This window comes from Protobothrops mucrosquamatus, unplaced genomic scaffold, assembly GCF_001527695.2.
Source record: "Protobothrops mucrosquamatus isolate PMUCROS unplaced genomic scaffold, P.Mucros_1.0 scaffold486, whole genome shotgun sequence".
Taxonomy (NCBI): Eukaryota; Metazoa; Chordata; class Lepidosauria; order Squamata; family Viperidae; genus Protobothrops; species Protobothrops mucrosquamatus.
In genome coordinates this window covers 82161-99635 of record NW_015386805.1, presented here as the reverse complement: position 1 = coordinate 99635, position 17475 = coordinate 82161, and the positions used below count along the sequence as shown (strand labels likewise).

General features: G+C 35.2%; 1 protein-coding gene across 1 annotated transcript in view; it reads left to right on the top strand.

Annotated features, from left to right (window-relative positions):
• The window catches only part of CACNA1I (calcium voltage-gated channel subunit alpha1 I), a gene marked incomplete at its 3' end in the record, with an annotated part of 271333 nt that overhangs the window by 173330 nt on the left and 80528 nt on the right, over positions 1-17475 (top strand). Inside the window, exon 4 of the mRNA XM_029284278.1 lies at positions 16927-17024. Within this exon, the coding sequence (XP_029140111.1) occupies positions 16927-17024 (98 nt within the window). The remainder of the gene's footprint in view (positions 1-16926; positions 17025-17475) is intronic.

The window sequence follows — 17475 nt, the reverse complement described above, 5'->3', positions numbered from 1 at the left end:
ACTATGGATATACCCAGGAGTCACTTGTTTGTCTTCAGTGTTATTTTTAACCAGTTAACAATGTATACTTATTTTTATACTTGAATATTTTAATAAAACAATTAAGAATCAAAATAATGAGTACAAGAGAATAAGGAATGAATACAGGTGACTGTGTCCCAGGCCACATTTGGATTAAGAACATTAGAATAGCCCTGTAAACTTCAACATACCTAAATAAGCAGACAGCAAAACTTTTAATAGAGGGAGTCAAGGAGCCATTAATGTTGGTGTTTTTAACAAGGCAAATCCATTTTTGTAAATATATATCAAGGACTCAGTGGGGCTTTTTCCTACTCACCTTCTAATCCAATTCCTAGAATTGATTTATGAGTCAATGGATCGATCTGTCATCTTGTTTTCAATGGTCTTTAGCCTTGCCAGATATGATTGATGTGCACTTTTCACAGCAAGGGACTGCTGATGTGTGTCTTGGATAACACTTGCTATCCACTTAAGTAATTTATTGGCTTGTTTGCTTTTTGCCCTCCCTTCCCCTGTTTCAATGTATCATTGCTGTTACTACTAATTGGATACATTAACCACACAATAATTGAATCACAAGAAACTGGCAGGCTAGGAGGTTTAAGTGGTTTCAACAACTTTTATTGGAACAGTCAACAGAAATACTTGTAGGACTTCAATGTAGGGAGACAGTTTTTCTTCCAGGGACAAGAGTTTTTCTGAATTTGGGATATTAGCTAAAATATTAGAGCATGATAATAACCAAGGCCAGTATGCAAGCTTCTCCCCTTAGAGTCAGCAAGCACTGAACAATTTTACTGAAGTGGTTTTGTACTGGCATGAAAAATAAAACCTTGAAACTTCTGCAGTCTATGTGGTGTATTAATGTGATTATTATTCTGTTAATTTACCATAACTTTCCCAACTGAATATATTCCAACTGGGAAATAGGGTTAGAAATTATGAGAGTAATAATTCCCAGTCTTAATGTCTCTAGATGTAACCTAAATAGAGAATTTTATATAAAAGCTTTAATAAATAATGCCCATATTTCGTTATAATCCTCCATGTGTAGTCTACATCTGTAAGCAACTTGTTCATAAGTTACAAGTAACATAAGGTCTTCAGTCTGTTGAGTAATTGGGGTTATAAATGTATATTTCCAATTTGACAAACAACATAGGATGCAGAGAATCCACTTCTATTGACCAGCAGCAAGTATATCTTCAAATACTTTCATATTTCTTCAAAGTCCAATTTCATTTTCATAGAGTGTCAGAGGGAATACTATGGCTTGCGCTATTCTGATCGTTGTAGTTATTTGTAGATACAGATACATCACAGCATCTGAATATCTTTGCCAAGGCCTTCATGGCGCTCTGTCAGGTGCGAGTCTGCAGCATTGACTACCTGTTCCTTCACTGTTGATAGTTAATTCTAAAACGCAGAAGCTGTCTACCATTTCATTATCAGTTCTAAGGCTGGTTGTTTGCTTATTTGTTTATATTTAATTTTAACCTTATTTTTTCACTGTGTTTCTTGACTTTCTTGGGTTCTTTTTTTCCCTTTGAAAATGTTTCACTACTCGTCCAAGAACTGAAGTAACTACTTGGATAAAAAGCAAAAACATTTTCAAAGAAAATACTCCCAAGAAAGTCCAGTTGACTTTAAGAAAAAACTCCTTTGGGACAACCATGACCTGGATGATTGAGAGTCTGTTTCATCATGTTCTGTACATACTGTGACTTCCTGACCTGTGTATAAAACAATGAGATGTTCTGAGATTTCCATTTTTCTATGTACGTTCCACAGTTTAATGTGATTGGCACACTCAAAGACCTTTCTATAATCAATCAAGTACATACTGATTTCTTTTTGGTATTGACTTTCTCAATTATCCAGCATGCATCGGCAATAATGTCTCATTTTGTTTGACTTTTTCTAAAGCCAGTTTGAGCATCTAACATCTCTTTTTCCATGTAGAGCTCTAATCTGCATTGGATGATCCTAAGTCTCCTTTTTTGATATTGGAATGTAGATTGACCTCTTCCAGTCTGTTGGTCCCTATGTCATTCTATAGATTTGCTTGCATAGAACCTTTACTTAGAACCTTTACTGATTCTTTTTCTTTCACTTGCAATATTTCAGTGCAATTCCATCAGTTCCTGTAGCCTTCAACTTGGCAATGAATGGAATGCTGATTTGACTTCATCTTCTAGTATAGAGATTCTTGTAAATAGGGAATATATGGTAAGGTATCTTGGATGTTGACATCTCTGTTGGACAATCTTTCACTATATTGCTCCCATCTTCTGCAATTCCATCAACCAATTCATGTGTTCTGCTCCTGAATAGGATTACTATATAAGAAGACATCTACTAGTGTAGTGTTCTGTTTCCATGGTAACCAAGCAGATGTAAAGAAAAAGCCTATTAGCAGAACATAAACTATACTAACCCAACCCAAAATAGGTTCCACCATGTTCCTGCAAGATATGCAAGAACTATATATGATACGGAAACGAAAATGTAGTCTGTTCATTAGTGCTACGCTAAAAATGTTTTCTCCATTTTTTCAGTCACTTTCCTCCAATTCTTTCAATTTCATTCAATTTAAAAAGTAAACATACATAATGTACAAGCATTAAAATAAAAATTAAGTATAAGGAGAAAAAAAATCTCAAAATAGAAATGGCACAATAAAAACTAAAATTCTTTTTTTGCTATATTTATGAAAGCATAAGTACTTGTTGGTATAAAGTATTAAATATCCATATTCAATATTTCTATTAAGAAAGGCATTGACAATGATGAATAAATTATTTTATTAGGATATATTTTATTCATAAAATTAAAAAAAGGAAAGCACATGTAACACAATTTTTAATTAAAGGGTTTTTGAAGACCCCTAGTTGCAGGAGTCTTTTACAGCTAAGGCTGTTTTCAAAATTTTACAGCTAATGATGTTTCCAACATTTAAATGCTATTCGTCCAGGGAAGGATATATTTTAAATTTCCAGTGTTCTGTTATTATAAGTCTGTAAGCTAAGAATAAAATTTAAATTAATTTACTGTGGCACATCATTTTATGTATTCTAGGAAAAATAGCAATAAAGCTACACTAAAATTAATTATCAAAAACTGTTGTGTAATGTTTCTAATTTCCTCACTTTTATCCAAAATGAGTCACTAAATGGACACTGCTGCTACAGTGGTCATATATACCAGTTTGTTTGCAATCCCTCCAAGACAGTTTAGTATACTTTGATTAATATAATGCAATTTTCCTAAGTATAGTACCATATATCAACTGTATTTATAGTGAATTATTGATAATTTGCCAAAATAGATACTACAGAATTCCAAACTAATTTAATAAATTCAAATATTTGTGAAAGCAATGTTTTTTTAAACAAAAAATTATAAGAAAAACCAAGATATTCATAATTCAAAAGATGTATAGTAGGTACTAGTAGAGTTAGTGTTACACTGTCAAAAAGGCAATCTCTTTTTCTGGGTCCTTTGACTATAAAATTGGGTTACTATAGTTTTCTACCATTAGGAAGAAGGACACAGAAAAACTCTAACGTAAGTTTTAAAATAGACCTATTCTGGTTTACTATACAGTTGATATAAATCTTTTGCCCTTTTAAAAAGATTTCAATGGAGTCAAATATCAAATGGCTGTTTGACTTCTATTTTTTCCTCTATGTAATCATCTTTCTGTGGGTTCTCTAGTTCCTGCATTTATGCAGGAAGACATCAGGAGGACATTCTTCCATTTGGGATATTGGGATGTTGTCATGGTGGGAAGCAGAAGCAATCAGAGAAGCTGCAGCTTGATGGAAAATTGTGTACCCAGGATTTCTCTAGCATTTTACAAAAATAAAGCAAGTTCAAAAACTGCACCAGAGTCATTCTTAAGAATTCAAAAGCAACTCGAGAACGGGGTGCTGACAGCTTCCACTCTCCTGCCTTTTTTCAATGAGTGAGCAGCAAAATGATTTCTATCTAACCCACCCCACCTCTGCTTCCTGCTTTCTATAATCTGGAATCAGGGAAATGCTTTAATGCCTCTGAATTCATGCCTGTATATTTATAAGCCCATGCTTTATATCATTTTGAAAAGCCATCAAAGTTGTGGCCTGTCAAGTTTCTATGGATTAATGCCTGTAGGTGCTTGTGGGCTCCTATTTCAAATGTGCTTGCAGTCTGCTCTGTGTGATAAAGGAGACAGAGCCCATATTCTCTTGATGCATACTAACCCATGTCAGGTTGTGAAATCACTGATCAGCACTACATGGCACAACTGATCCTTATGTAGTTCTTTTGCTAACTTAAAGTTTCTAGGCTAGCGCAGAAGAATATCCAGGATTATGACTGAAGCAAAGGAGATTGAAGTAAGATAGGAAAGCAGGCACAGCATACATCTGAAAATTTTTTCCAATTCCTTATGAGCTTTCCAACTCCAGGTCACATGATCAGGAAGGAATAGGGAAACAGCTTAAGAATGGGTTATCTGGCAATATTCCAAGCCACTCTCATAGGGGCATATTTTTCTCCATAGCCTCCAATTATATCTATCCCAATTTCAAACCCCACCTATTTTTTGATGGCTTCTCTCATCACACCAAATCTGGTCCCATTCTGCTCTGGTTCGGGGGAATTATTCTGATGATAGACAAACAGGCAGAGTCCTGAATCTTGCTACACAATTTCTATCCAATATCAGCTGGATCGGAAAGACTAAAAAGAGACAGGGAGAAGAGCAAAGATAGTAAATCAGGATTAAGCCAAGAAAAATAGTGTGGAAGTTTTATGGGAAAAATTGAATAGCGAAGGAAGAAGGAAAAATACAGAAAGAAAACCAGAATGACAATGGGCATAAATCAGGACAGGAATTAATAGCCAAGAACCTGTAAGGGGCTGAAAAAGACAATATCACAAAATGAGAAAAACAACAGTGTCCGAATATTATTGAAGAGTAGTTTATTGAACTTGAGTTTTAAAACCAAGTCCTATAATTCATTTTCTCCCACATTTTCTTTTTTTAATGTTTCCATCCTTGATTGAGCTATTCCAGCTTTCCCTGTTCCATCTCAAAACAGTTGTTTTTGAAATTCAAAACAAAACCTTCATCCATTTTGAGAACAGCATATTCAGAGTGTTTCAAAAAGCACTTACAATTTGTGGTTGTGAGGATTAGAAAACAAAATACTGGATAATAGAAAATTAACTTTTTTCTGTAGTCTTAGAGTAAGAGATAATTTTGTAATTGTACTTATATTTCCTGCAAAGGATGTTGAAAGTGTCTTTTTTTCTATTTTTACTTTTTCTCTTTACACTTTTTCTTTCTTCTTTCTTTTCTTCTTCTACTTTTCATTAGTTTGTGCTTGTGTTTATGTTTTTTGTAAAACTTTTAATGAAAAATTATACATGTATTTAAAAAAAGGTGTTCTAAGTGTTTCCACTGTGCTAAGTATTACAGTTGGACTTTTGTATTAAGGCTCCAGCTGGGTTATTTTTCTAGCCTGCTAGTTTATTTGTTTAGGCTGAATGAGATGAACCAGGGTGGGAGGCAGGATGCTGGAGCAAAACTACATGAGCCCATGGCTCACTGAGGAACTCAAGTTTGCTAATGCTCCTGTAACTAAAATGATTGCACCTGCTGGAGCTTGATGAAAATATCTCTTTTCCCATCTGAAAAAACTCCCACGCACGCCTATATTAATAGCATTAGCACTTAGACTTATATACCACTCCATAGTGCTTTACAGCACTTTCTGAGTGGCTTATAATGTCAGCATATTACCCTCAACAATCTGGCTCCTCATTTTACTGACCTCTGAGGGATGGAAGGCTGAGTCACCTCGAGCCCCATCAGGATCTAACTCTAGACTGTGGGCAGAGTTAGCCTGCAATACTCTATTCTAACCACTGTGGCACCAGGGCTATCCTATTCACGCCTACCTATTTTACATACTATTTGTATATAATTTTTAAGTTTCAATTTTAATTTTAAAATAGTGTAATGGTACCAGTTGAAGAGAGTACATGAAAGACGGATTTCCCCTGATTCCCTCCCCTGCTTTTAATTCATCCTCTTTAAACTAACTCCCTCCCCCCCAAGTAATTACCCTTCAAAATAAGATATGTTGGCTTATTTGGGAACATTAAGTTTTTATAGATAATCTCAGCAGGATTGCTCAAGGCGTGAAGATAATCCAGTTGCACAGGTAGGGCAAGCAGTGACTTATATTGGGCAGCAGCAATATAGCAAGATGCTAGAGGTAGAAGATCACTTTAGTGACAATGGCAAAACATCATTTCATACTTAATGGGAGAAGGCTATGGTAAACCACTCTTGCATTGTACCAAGAAAACCACACGTATATAAAATGTAAAATAATTGAAAATATAGTGCCCCATGATGGGCTCCTCAGGTCTGATATCATTCAACATGCTATTTTTTAAATAATATTTTTATTTAAGTTTACAGATACAAAGATAAATGAAAACTAATATGAACAAAGAAAAATATAAGAAGGAAAAAATAGTAAGGAAAAAAGAAAAAAAGATATATAAAGAAATGACCACCCTCTCCATCAAGACAAGTATAAGTAACTTCAGTAACTTACTACCTTCTCTGATATTTTCTCAAAAGATCTCTTCTTATATATCATCCCTTACCGATAAATAAATCCGGTGTAGCATCTTTTTCCATATCATTCTTGTGGCCTGACATTTTTAAATCCACTTTCAGATCTTCAATTGAATCAACCTCACTCTATCTTTTGTTCCATAAAATCTATTCCTCTGCTATAACCTCTTTGTTTTTATAATAGCAGATAGTCTTAAGAGTAATTTCTGAGTGCATTGTTCTGAAATGTCCTTGTATTTGCCAAAATCAGATATTTTGCTCCTTTCTGTATTAATAGGTTTCTTCTTTATAATTTTTAGTTCTTTCTGGATCCCTCTATTTTCCAGCTTTCAAAATTCCCTCTTATAATGTTTTCTTTCTAATCAATAACACTTTCCCATGGAAAGGTTTCTTATAGTTTCAAAATCTCATTATATACTGTATATGTTTTACAAAAGTTTAAACAATCCATAGGGAAGATTCTTATAATTAATTTCAAAATCTTATTTCAAGTCTTTCTGGACCTTAATCTATTTATAATTCTCCAAAATCAATGTTCTAATCATCTTTTCTGTTTATTCTGTTTTTTCAAAAAAAAAAAAAAGGTTCTTAAAATTGCATGAAACTTCTTTAGTAAAGGGTGGAAGAAAATTCACCCAGTGTAATGAATTTATGGCTGACTGGAAACCCCTTATAGATCTTTTGCATGAAAAAAATTGAACTTATTATTTATGGTTTCGATAATTAGGAGAAAAAAATGGATAATAGAAAGAATGAGCCTTTTTTGTAATCACAGAGTAAGATAGAACTTTGTAATCATATTGTATTTTCTGCAAAGGAAGCATCTTCTTTTTCTTTTATTCTTTCTTTCTACATTTTTTTGCCTTTGTTTCTTTGGGGTCTCTTCTATATTAGGTTTGGTTAGTTTTTATGTTCTCTTTAAAACTTTAAATTTATGTAAAAAGGAACATAGAATGGAAGAAGCAAGAATATGCTCAATGCAGTGAAATATGAAACGAATCACTACAATTGACATCTTAGGCATTAATGAATTGAGATGGACTTGAATTGGTCACCTTCAGTCAATAGATCACACTGCCTATTATTCAAGTCATGTAAAGCAAAGAAAGAATGGCATTCTGTCATAGTTATGAAAAGAAGAGAAACAGAAAATACTTGGGAGCAATGCAATCTATAATGAAATAATGTTACTCAAACTTTGTCGACAGCTCTTTAATACAATTGTTCAAATTCAGTTCAAAGTGTCTGCACGGTGGTTGAAGCAGATGTAGAGAGGCAAACTACAGGATGATCAAAGACCTCTTGTGAGTTATTGCACACACCATGGCTTTTGGACTAATAAAACAGAGATGTCTATGAGATCCCCACATATACTGTTTTTAGCAGGTATATGGTGATTTCTCAACATCACTACTGGGGATGAGGGATTATTGGGGCTGTTGCAAACTATAAATGCAAATGTTTTGCTCAGTCAAAGTCATAACTGTCCTAACCATAGTAGAGGTCAGGTAAGATCCAAGAGGCATCTGCTGCTCAAGCTGACAGTTGTAAGTTCCAGGCATAGGCATATATATATATATATCTTTGCCAGCCTTTAAAATCTAATGTACAATACCATTTTTTTTAGTTTTTCAGTGAGGAATAGAATTGCTTATGTTCACATCACTGAGATCTGAGACCAAGTTATTAGACCAATAAACTTTCTAGAAAGGTTGAATTCCTAGGACCCTGTTTTTAACCCTGAACTATCAAATGTGTCCATTTTTTTCTATAGGTAATTTCTTATTTCTTTAATGGGTCCAGCATCTGAGTGGAGCTTTCTTTCACATTTCAATTATTGGAGTATTTTGATTAAGTTGGACCAAATCTTTTTTTTTTTTTGCTCTAAGACTGGAAGCAAATACTGGTTTGTAGACTCGCATTTGGACCACTCTCTTACCTACTACTCTCATACTATCTCTGTCCAGATATTTGGTGTGGACCTGGGCCCTCTAGATCAGGCGTGGGGAACTATAGCCCCTTTATGACCTGAGGACTTCAACTCCTAGAATTCCTGAGCCAGCCATGAATCCTGCTGGGAATTGAAGTCCACAGATCATAAAGGGGTCATAGTTCCCCACCCCTGATCTAGATCCAGATGTGTGTTGCTTGAATGTGTCAGTTAATAGAAATATGTAAATTAATTCAGAATGAAACATGAATTTGTCTTTGGCAAATCCTAATTGAAGAAATTTTTGTATGTGCTGAAATTCAGTAGGTTTATTTCCATGGAAAGAAGCAGGGCTGGATATGGGTTATTATTTTACAAACAAATCATTATCATGATCCAAAGAAACTGTAGCTGCCAGTGAGAAATGCTGCATCCATGAAATTACCTTACAGGCTCTGTGCTCAAATCCCATCACAGTTTTCTTTTCCACTTCTAATAGTGGTTTAGCTTCCTAATCCATTTATACATTGACTTGCTTAAATAGTAGATTAACCATTAGTGAGCTGTATTTGCAAATGGGGGGGGGGGGTAGTACATCCTTCTTTAATGCAGATGGGAGCAATGAGCAGCTCCTTCCATGCTACAATCATAGTATTGGAAGGGCCATTTAGACCATTAAGTCTAATCTCAGTATTAAATCCGAATGAAAGCACTGACTGTCTGTCTAGACTCTGCTTGAAAACATCCAATCAAGGGAAGCCCATCACCTCGCCAGCTAATTATTCCATTATTGAACTGCTTTTACAGCTAGGAAGACTTTTCTAACATTCATTCAAATTCTTCCTTCCTGTAGCTTAAATTTGAGTTCTGGAGTGAGAAAAACAGGTTTTGACCTTTTTCTACCTGACAGACATGCCATAAGCATTGCAACCTATTCTTACCTTTCTCTGGAAACAAGGCAAATAGAAAAACACATTTTGTTTTACATTGTGTTTTGTTTATTAAAATATATGGTCTTAGACCAAACAAATAGAAGTTAAAGCATTATGCGGCATTCAATTAAAAAAGATTTTTAAAAGCAACCTATTCATGCCTGCAAAAGATAAACAGTCAGGTTCAAAAACTTTTAATTGAGTTAAAAAACTTTGAATTAGCAATGGTACAAAATTTGGCTACAATTCTGATGGCTTCCTAAACGTGGTCATTTTAACATATGGTTGCCATGCGAGTGTAGTCTGCATAGCTTGTGATTCTGCCCTCCCAAAAGTGATAGTGTATTTCAGAAGCCTCAATTTCAGAGTCTCAGCTTCTTAGCCTTTTGACGAAGAGCAAGTATATGTATTTTGTTTCACATGTTCATGTGTTTGCTCAAAAATGCAAGTAAATTTTCTAGGCATTGAACAGAATGATAATTAATAGCATGAGTGGCCCTATGTGTCAAATTGGTTTAGATGAACCGAAGTACAGGAAGGCGGCAGGGAAGGCAGACTATGTAGATCAGGGGTGTCAAACTGCCAACCCGCGGGCCGGATGCGTCATGCCGAAACTGCGCCCACCCCACCTCTGGCATTGGGGAAAAAGTTGTGATACATCACGACACATCATGTGATGTGGCGGGTTTGACACCCCTGATGTAGATGTACCATGCCTAGAATTTGGATCAGAAGGCCCAAAGGTCATTCTGGTAGGGAGTTGTATTTTCCACATATCTTAAGTCACTAGGTTATGAAAGTCTAGTATATTCTTTTTCTCTCAGCAAGAATAGATTATCTGTTGTTATTTCTACAACTTTCTGGCTTCTGAATACCTCAATTTTAAGTAATAAAATAATACATCTGCGCTATGCAGAAGCCAGAAAGTTGTAGAAATAATAATATGTAATTTATTCTTGCTAGGTGAAAAAAAAGTAAATAAATCCAGCATGTACTTAGTTTATTTATTTGTTTATTTGGCTCTGAAAATGTGCACATTTCCTATAATATTGTTAGACTATAACAAAATCAAATTGAAATATTACCTGAATTTACAGAGAAATGGACTTAATTGGTAAACTACTCAATAATAAGTCTCCAGATTGCCATAAAAATAGATTTGCATGTTTGCCTTCTTTTATTAACTCATCAATAACTAGTTAACGTACTGAAATATATTTCTGAAAAGTCATTCCATTTTCACTGAGGAAAATGGATTTTTTTTAATCTACTTAATTTAGGAAGACAGTTTTCTTCTGATCTGTGTTTTTCTCTTATGAGTACCTTGGAAATTAGTGCATTCTCCTCTCAATTGTTGCCCTCCAGATGTCGAATTGTAATCTTTAGCCATTATGGTACCTTTAGAGATACTGATTCTACATCTGAAAAGCAAAGGAGATTGCTTTAACTGCATTCAAGAAAGAGAAAAAATTCCAGTTGTTTTACATTTTAGATCAGTTATAACTCCTGTTTTCTGATTTAGATATCTTTCTGCAAAGGCCTTAAAATAAATAAAAGACATGCATAGAAAAGGAATAAGTTTGACCATTCTGTGAGATGGTTTTCCTTAACCTCGCTAAATTATTTTTAATAGGGGTTTGAGTATTTTTCATTGCCTATACACAACCTGCTACTTTCCCTAAGTTCCTGATGGGAAGATGAAAATACATAAGCAAACTGCATTTCAAGGACAACATCATTCATTTCATTCAGTTACCACAAATGTAAGTAAGTCATTAAAAAAAAAAGAGGTGAGGGGTGGAGGAGAAAAAAAAAAGGCAGCAGAGAGAAAAGGAGAAATCATAACACTTCAGTAAGTTATACTTTATTGCCCTGGAAAATATGTCCCTGTAGCAAATGCTATTGTGAAAGGTTGTGACAGCTGTTCTTTCTATTTTTTGGGCTCACAACAGAATTGAATGACAATTCACAGAGAACGTCCTTTTGGTTAAATATGCTGCAGAACAAAGCGAAGGCCTAATGCTGGGGAGGAAGCGCTGAGTCAGCAACTAGAGCAACCTTTGATATTTAATAATGCATGGAGTGAATTAGATGGTGACAGCCCTCAAGGTCTAGGCCTTCTATATGTAATTATGTACTGCTGAACTTACAGAATGTCTATTTTTGGAGAAAAGACAAGGCAGATTATAATTAAGCATTTATACAGCAAACCTGATTTTCAGATATGTGTGATAATACTCATCTTTGCACCAGTCCTGGGAAATTAGTTATGCCTGTTATAGAAGTGGCACTGAAACTGAACAACAACAACAACTGTCTTTGTCCAAGTAAAAACATGATTTGTGTTTCCTGGAACCAGTCATATTACTTGTGGAAACATTCCATGGTTCATGTTACATCTGTTTTTGTGTGTCAGAGCTTGTTTGATCAAGAATTTGCAACAGATTAGGAAGGCTAGGAAGGTCAGGAGATCCAAACAAAACAAGAAATAAAAGCGTGTCATAGAACTTTCAAAACACAAATGAATACAGAATCTAGTCAAGTGAGCACACAGAGAAAGAGCAGTATTATAAGCTGGAACTCTTCCCTTGGTTTCTTGTTAAAATGTTTTGTTAGTATCTTCTGACCTGAAGATCAATTAAGGCATAGACAAACTTTTTATTTCCAGTGGTTCCAGTTAATGTAGGACCAGTGGTCATACTGGTCAGGGTAATAAAAGTTGTCCTTAACTTATGACCATAATTGAGTCTAGAATTACGATCATAGGTCATGGCAATCATTAAGCAGGCCACCATGTAACCGCACTGATTTTGTTACCTTTTTTGTGACAGTCATTAAACGAATATTGTGGTAATTAAATGAATGCCATGGTCATGATATGAACCCATTTTAGCCAATTAGTGTTTTTTTGCTGGTAACTGGAAGTAAACACCGGTTTCCAGCAAAAACAGCTGTAAATGTAGGCTGGTTGTCAAGCACCCAAAATGTGATCACATGACTGTGTGATATTTCTGGGGAGATCTGTCATAACTCTGAATGCTTGCTAAGGAACAGGTTATAAGCTGAAGGCTACCTGTGTGCAGAATAAAAAAGGCAAGATCTCAGATATTGATGGGACCAAGACTTTCCTTTTTCTTTTCTTTGAATTTTGGAGATCTTTGGTTTTTTTAAATTGTATGTTTCTGTGCTTGCAGATTTCTAGGTGCTTTTGGCATAGACAAATAGAAAAAGGGCTCTGTTGTACATAAGGAAATATATCAAACTTTCCTCTATATAGGCAATCAAGAATTCTCCTTACCAGACAGAATGATAATTTATGTTAAGCAGTCAGTAAATGCCAAAGTAGGAAGAAACCTCTTTTAACATTTGTTTAACAGCTAAGTCAGCGTTTATATATGATATTCAGTATTGTTTAAATGGATGGTAGTAGGGCTGTGCAGAACTTCAGGGCACAAAGGTGCTTTGGGGAAACTATCCTCTTAAAGCAGCTGCATTTTTTCCTAGGACTGCATGACTCACCTCCACCTCCAACTGTAGATGCCTAAGCATGTACTCATTCCTTGCAAGAGTAGTTGTAAATTAGCCCTTGTTTTTGCCTGTAATTATGCCAGATATAGGCCAAGATAAACTCTGAGTATTTTTGCAAAGCATTGTAGAAACCAACACAAGCAGTCAGTTAAATCAAGGAACTGACTGGAGATAATCTTGCCACTGTCCTTGAAGTGTAGCAGCACAGTGGACTGAACCAGAATTGATACAATGTTTGTAGTGGTGAAATCATACCTGATGATGAAGAGAAGTAGCTTCTAGGTGCTAATGAGCCCTGTAGCTATGGGGCAAAAGAGAACACTGCCTGCAATAACACAACCGGACCCATGGCAGCTACTCATATGTTCATGCATTCATCCTTTCCAATCCTAGATATCCAGATTTCATCCCTGGTTTAGCAATAAATCTTAGCTTTCCATAGCCTCGTCCTGCAATCAAGAAATGTGCTTACAGCAGAAGCTTCAGAGACATGATTTAGCCAAATAATTGGCTTTACTGCAGAAAAGATAAAAGCTCTCCACATGCAGAACACAAAAGTCAAGCTCTGTACGTTGGCTTCCTTTCCTAGCCTTGAGACATCTATTCAATGTTTTTTTGGATCGGAGCACTGCTACTTCCTGCCTCACCAGCTTTAGTCATTGCACAGATGGGGCATCTGTCAACATAGATGAGAAGTCTTCTATACCTTTGCTGAAGTTCTACGGTGGTCATTCTAGGAAAAGGATACTTTTGTGGATGATTAAAGATAATTCTAGAATGAAGACGCGAAACCAAGGAAATATATGTGGTGTAAAAGCAAACATAAACCACCCAGAATTGTTAAGTCAGATGACCTCAGAGTTTAAACAAATAAATCAATATATTTTCTCAGAAGCTCACAAAACCAGCAGTATATATATACATTTAATATAATATGAAAGAAGGCATTGTACACGACACCATAATAGAAATGTCTTTCTTTAACTTTGGGAACTTTTTTCATTCTTATTTTGTAAATCTTAAAATGATATTTGTATTGTATTAGTTGAAATTATTAACATTCTATTGTTTCAATAACTATTGAAAATAAAGACAGAGAAACATTCTATCAATATTAATTTAATATTTAATTAATTTAATAAAAAGGACAATTAAAAACCAAAAAAATAAATAAAAAGGAAAAAAGGAACTATTGAGATTCTAACTTTCTCCCTTTTTGTACACTGCTAATTTGCAATATTATAGACATTTAAGACCCCTTAGAAGCTAGACTGTGATTATATTTGCCATGCTGTGTGATGTATGCATGAGAAGCACTCTTAGTTAAATTTGTTTAAACTTCTATTTGTTAAAGTTATAGGCAATTTAAACAATTTATAAATATTTTTAACTAATGAAATAATTGATAACAATAATGTATTGTTAATATAAAATATGTATATTAAAAGGAACATAATTTATGTTTCAAGACATCTATCTCTAATTAATTTCATATTACCAATTTCAAAATATCTATTTCCCCCCCAGCAGCATAAATGGTTCTGCTGCATGTTAGAATAAGCCCTAATTATGGATATCAATTCTTATATTTCTGGGCAAAAAGAAATAGAAAATTTTTTGTGGCCAAAAGCAAATTCCCTCCAGTAGCAAGGACTGATTTTTCAAGTACTCCTATGAATGGACCTATTCTATCAGTTAAAATGAACATTTAAAATCTATTGCAATGTGCTAATGATCAAAGAAGAAAACTGTCACTGACAAAACATTTATTCTTTGAAAAATCATCTTGAATGCATCCCCTGACTGGAGAGATGAACATAAATTGTTTATGACAATATCATCAGACCTGAACTTTCTTCCCATGGGAGACTGCTCTGAATTTTAATATGACTCATGAATTAATTGATTAATTATACCACTTAATTCTATCAACTCTAGTCTCTGCTCTTAAAGTTCAGGAGCAGGACTCATGAGAATTGGATTTTGATTTGATTTTCTAGCTTTGTACCTTCCAGTTATATCAGACTGTCTACAACTTGGAATTTAAAAGTAAAAGCATATATGGAGGATGTTAGGTTGAGGAAGACTTCTTCTTCTTCTTCTTCTTCTTCTTCTTCTTCTTCTTCTTCTTCTTCTTCTTCTTCTTCTTCTTCTTCTTCTTCTTCTTCTTCTTCTTCTTCTTCTTCTTCTTCTTCTTCTTCTTCTTTTTTCTTCTTTCTTCTTTCTTCTTCCCATCTTTCTTCCTCCACTGACAAGAGATCAGTAATAGCAAACATATATGTCCTTGAGAGGAGTTTATGAACATGTAGAGAAATCAGATCAAGCCAATGGTGCATCTTCTTTCCTGGATACATCCAGGTCAGGGATGGCAGGAGTTCTTTTTACAGTTACTTTATAGACCGAGTATTCAGTGGTATGTTGTCTCTGTGTATTTGTACTATTTTGTGAGTTGCTTGCTTACATTGATTCAAGAAGGTCCTATCTAATTGCCTCATAAAGCTTAAACCTATTCTTCTCTTTGAATCTTGCAAACCTAGAGACCCGGCTTACAAAATGGTTTGGATCTCCTGAGAAGGTTGCACTGAGTTAGTTTTCTCTACTGGAAGGCAGGTGCCAGACAGAATAAACTGTGACTGAATTCCCACACTGCATTAAGCCATGGTTTACCTAATCAAACCATTACATTGAAACTGAAATTCACTTAAACCATAAGCAAGCAAACCTCATTGTAGCTCAGCATAATATGTGAACTCAGCCAGTAAGATGTAAGATCACTTATTTTAAAACTAATCTTAAGGAAAATGCTGGCTGCCAGTCTTTATACCTTCTCACTGGCAACTGCAAAGAGGGTCAAAACAGGGACAATGGTGATTGCAATTGGCAACCAAAGTTCCACTCTTTTTCTATGTGCATTAGTCTCTTTTCCCCTCCTCTTCTTCCCCTCTCCTCCTTCCTCTCTCTTCCCCTCCTCCCCTCCTCTTCTCTGATTTAATAGAACAGATTCTATGAAGTCATATCCAAGATTAGAAGAAATCAGTAACATTTCCTGAATTCTTCTAACCCTGGATTAGAATCCTGGATTAGATATTACAAGGCAAAGAAGACAATACAAAAGAAAATCTGTACCTCATACTATCTCAAAAAGCTGTTTCCTGTTAGAGATTCAACATTCTGATTTATATATCCTATTTTCTTTATAGATACTGTTATATATACAAATACAGATATCCCTTCTGAGGAGGCTCATAGTACAAAATTAGCACATAAACACTTAATTTTTTAAAGTACTGAATTATGGGGGTCCTGAAATTGTTCATTCTCTACAGCATGTGGATCTTCAGATTCTGCTGAACAAATTTAGGCATCCAGCCCAGCCAGTATGATCAAGAATAAAATATGATGGGAACAAATGGAAGGAAAATTTCTGATCTGCTACTTTTTAAGTCCTAAAGATTAAAGGTGGCATTTTTAATTGAACCTGAGGATTTGGGTAGCTGGTTTCATAAAGCTTGTGGAATGCACATGCTTAGATTTAAAGATTCCCAAACGGTATTCACTATTGAATCAATAGCCTGATACTGTCATCATATCCTAATGATGCAGCCTGAGATATACAGCACTGCATGCTACTCATTAGTTTGGTCTCTTCAGCCCCAGTGAAGTGGCAACCTATAATACGATTTGCAGAGTGATGCTTCCCCCAATACTTTCCTACTAGCAAATGCTCAGGATAGACTAAGGAAGAAGAAATGAAATATTAAAGGGATTTGGTACCATTCTGTCAGCATGAGCAGCTTTAACTCCTGTTTCCCGCATTTACTCTGTTGGTTTTAACCATATATAATAGTTTCAGTATCTTTTATCTTTTGCAGGATGGTGGAATATTCCCTGGATCTTCAAAATATTAACTTGTCTGCAATCCGCACTGTACGAGTTCTGAGGCCCCTCAAAGCCATTAACCGAGTGCCTAGTAAGTCTGTCTGCCTCCTTCCTTTACTTTACAGTCTTTTTCTATCCAGAGAATGACGGGGATAGGAAAATGCACATCCATGCCTTTTTTCCCACAATAGGTTGGCACTGGATGAGTGATTTGATAAAGGGCTAATCCTGGGGCCACATGAACTCGCCAGCATTCCTTTGTGGTCTCCAGAGAGGAGGGGGGGGCAAACACGTGGGTCCCATTTTGCATTTTGAAAAGTTTGGAAAGGTTTTAAGGTTAAGGTTAAGGTTAAGGTTAATTTAATTTGTATACCGCCCTTCTCCCGTAGGACTCAGGGCGGTTCACAGCATATTAAAAACACAAATACAATATACAAGATACAAAGAAAATCATACAAAAATACACAAAATAACCCCACTAAAACCTAATTAAAAGCCAAATATTGATTGCTGTGTTCCCATTAAAATTACTTTTTAAAAAC